Genomic DNA, 1,828 nt, shown 5'->3' with positions numbered 1-1,828 from the left:
ATATATAAATGTATTATATTATATTATATAATATATGTCGGTATACACATGTATATATATATATACATTTATACAGATACTTAAATTACCGTTCGTAGTGTATATTTCGCAGAATAATTTTTATCTCATTCTCTACTCCATACTGACGGAACCAATGTGAGCGTTCAATGACGTCTACCCAGCCTTCATCAGAAGGGCTTAAATGACTCCAATGATGTTTACTCATCCATTCTGAAACGTTCTTCAATATAAACATGAACAGAGTCGAACAACGTGAACATGTTTATATCACAAGGACGATAGAGATACACTGAACTATACAGCCCATGATGTAACTTCGCAGGTACATACACGGGTGTCGCTTTACGCTTACATATCCCTCTCTATATATTCTTGAAGCAGCGCATGATGCTCTTAGCACCAATCACAGATTCGCTACCAATTGTCTGCCCGTGAAGAACTCCTGAGAATACGGCCCTCACAGAATGATACGGCGCAGCAACGCTCTAACCCACAAGCCTCTGTCCCAGCCAAACCTCGGGTCGAACACATATCAAGCAGATTACTCTCGTATCTCTGACTGAAACCATATGCAATGTCTGGATAAATAGCCAGTGCATCTTTTCATCGCCAATTTGATGTGTTTCAGGTGAACATATATGGGTGTTCCGACTACATTAACTCGCCCGAGGGCTGCTCAGCTCATGGCATACTCAACCCAGCAAGCAGAACTAAGTGCTGTGATCCGTGCAGGAGATCCCACGGCCAGCCATCTACCACCATACCGATGGACCAGCATACGAACTATATACCCCTATCCTGCAAAGACCCGGCCAATTGGCTGAGATGTCAACTCACAGCGAACTTCCCAGCCAAACAAGGAACGTCCTATACACGTTGTGTGTTGATGATGTATACCCGGACTAGGATAGTAGCTGTCCCAGCTTTGCCGCTGCAGCTCGAGGCAGAATGCGCGACCACATCTTCAGCACAAAGGGACGGAAGAATGTGCCCATGCCTGCCAAAGTACCCACAGCTAGTAGCAGAACGGTATACATAGGCCACATGACTGTAAAGTACATCACACGGAATGCCCAGGGACCTGCAACAAGGCTGCTGGCTTCATCTAGGCCTAAAAAGGGCCCCAGGAACGTACTGGAAACGATATACCGGAGGGTGGGTCGTACGAAGTAAGCGGCACTAGACCCAGTAATCGCAAACACTATACACGCGACGAGGATATCCTTGGCGGCCAGTTCGGTGAATTTGATATTCGCCGGAGAATTCTTTCCATGCAAAGGATTATTAGCGACAAAGGATCGGCCTTCCGACATCTTCAACTCTGTCGAACTCATGCTGAAGTATAAGATTGTAGAATATGGTACAAAAATCAGTCAAAACCTCATGCTGAAGTATAAGATTGTAGAATATGGTACAAAAAGCAGTTAAAACCTCATGCTGAAGTATACGTTTGTAGAATATGGTACAAAAATCAATCAAAACCTTCTTTGCTCTTGCATGTCCCTATTCATGCAAAGGAATATAGAGATCTTTTAGTTCTATGTAATATACCACACAGTATTTATGTCGTGTTAAGTTTAAAAACGTACCCACAGGAACTATTATGCAATTATGTGTTTCCAAGCAGGACAGTTGTTCATCATTCTTTCGAGGAATAGTCAACCACATGCAAGCAATTGCGAACAATAATACTTTACGAAGCTGCGCAAACAGATATTAAAATAACTACAGCCGTCCATCCATCTATAAATCAATCTGTCTATCTATCTATTTGCTAACAATACATCAAACAATCTTTTGATATATA

The 1,828-nt window shown here is 42.5% G+C and overlaps 1 protein-coding gene across 1 annotated transcript; it reads right to left on the bottom strand.

The window, feature by feature from the left end:
* Window positions 1-38: 38 nt before the first annotated feature.
* On the bottom strand, window positions 39-1,360 carry SARC_09910 (hypothetical protein). Its single transcript, XM_014296056.1, has one exon. The coding sequence runs from the start codon at window positions 1,353-1,355 to the stop codon at window positions 924-926; it is 432 nt and encodes a 143-aa protein (XP_014151531.1). The 5' UTR covers window positions 1,356-1,360; the 3' UTR covers window positions 39-923.
* Between the last annotated feature and the right edge of the window lie 468 nt (window positions 1,361-1,828).

Source organism: Sphaeroforma arctica (genome assembly GCF_001186125.1).
Source record: "Sphaeroforma arctica JP610 unplaced genomic scaffold supercont1.1079, whole genome shotgun sequence".
NCBI classification, from domain to species: domain Eukaryota; class Ichthyosporea; order Ichthyophonida; genus Sphaeroforma; species Sphaeroforma arctica.
Note: the sequence above shows the minus strand (reverse complement) of the source record. Positions and strands in the feature narration are given on the sequence as shown.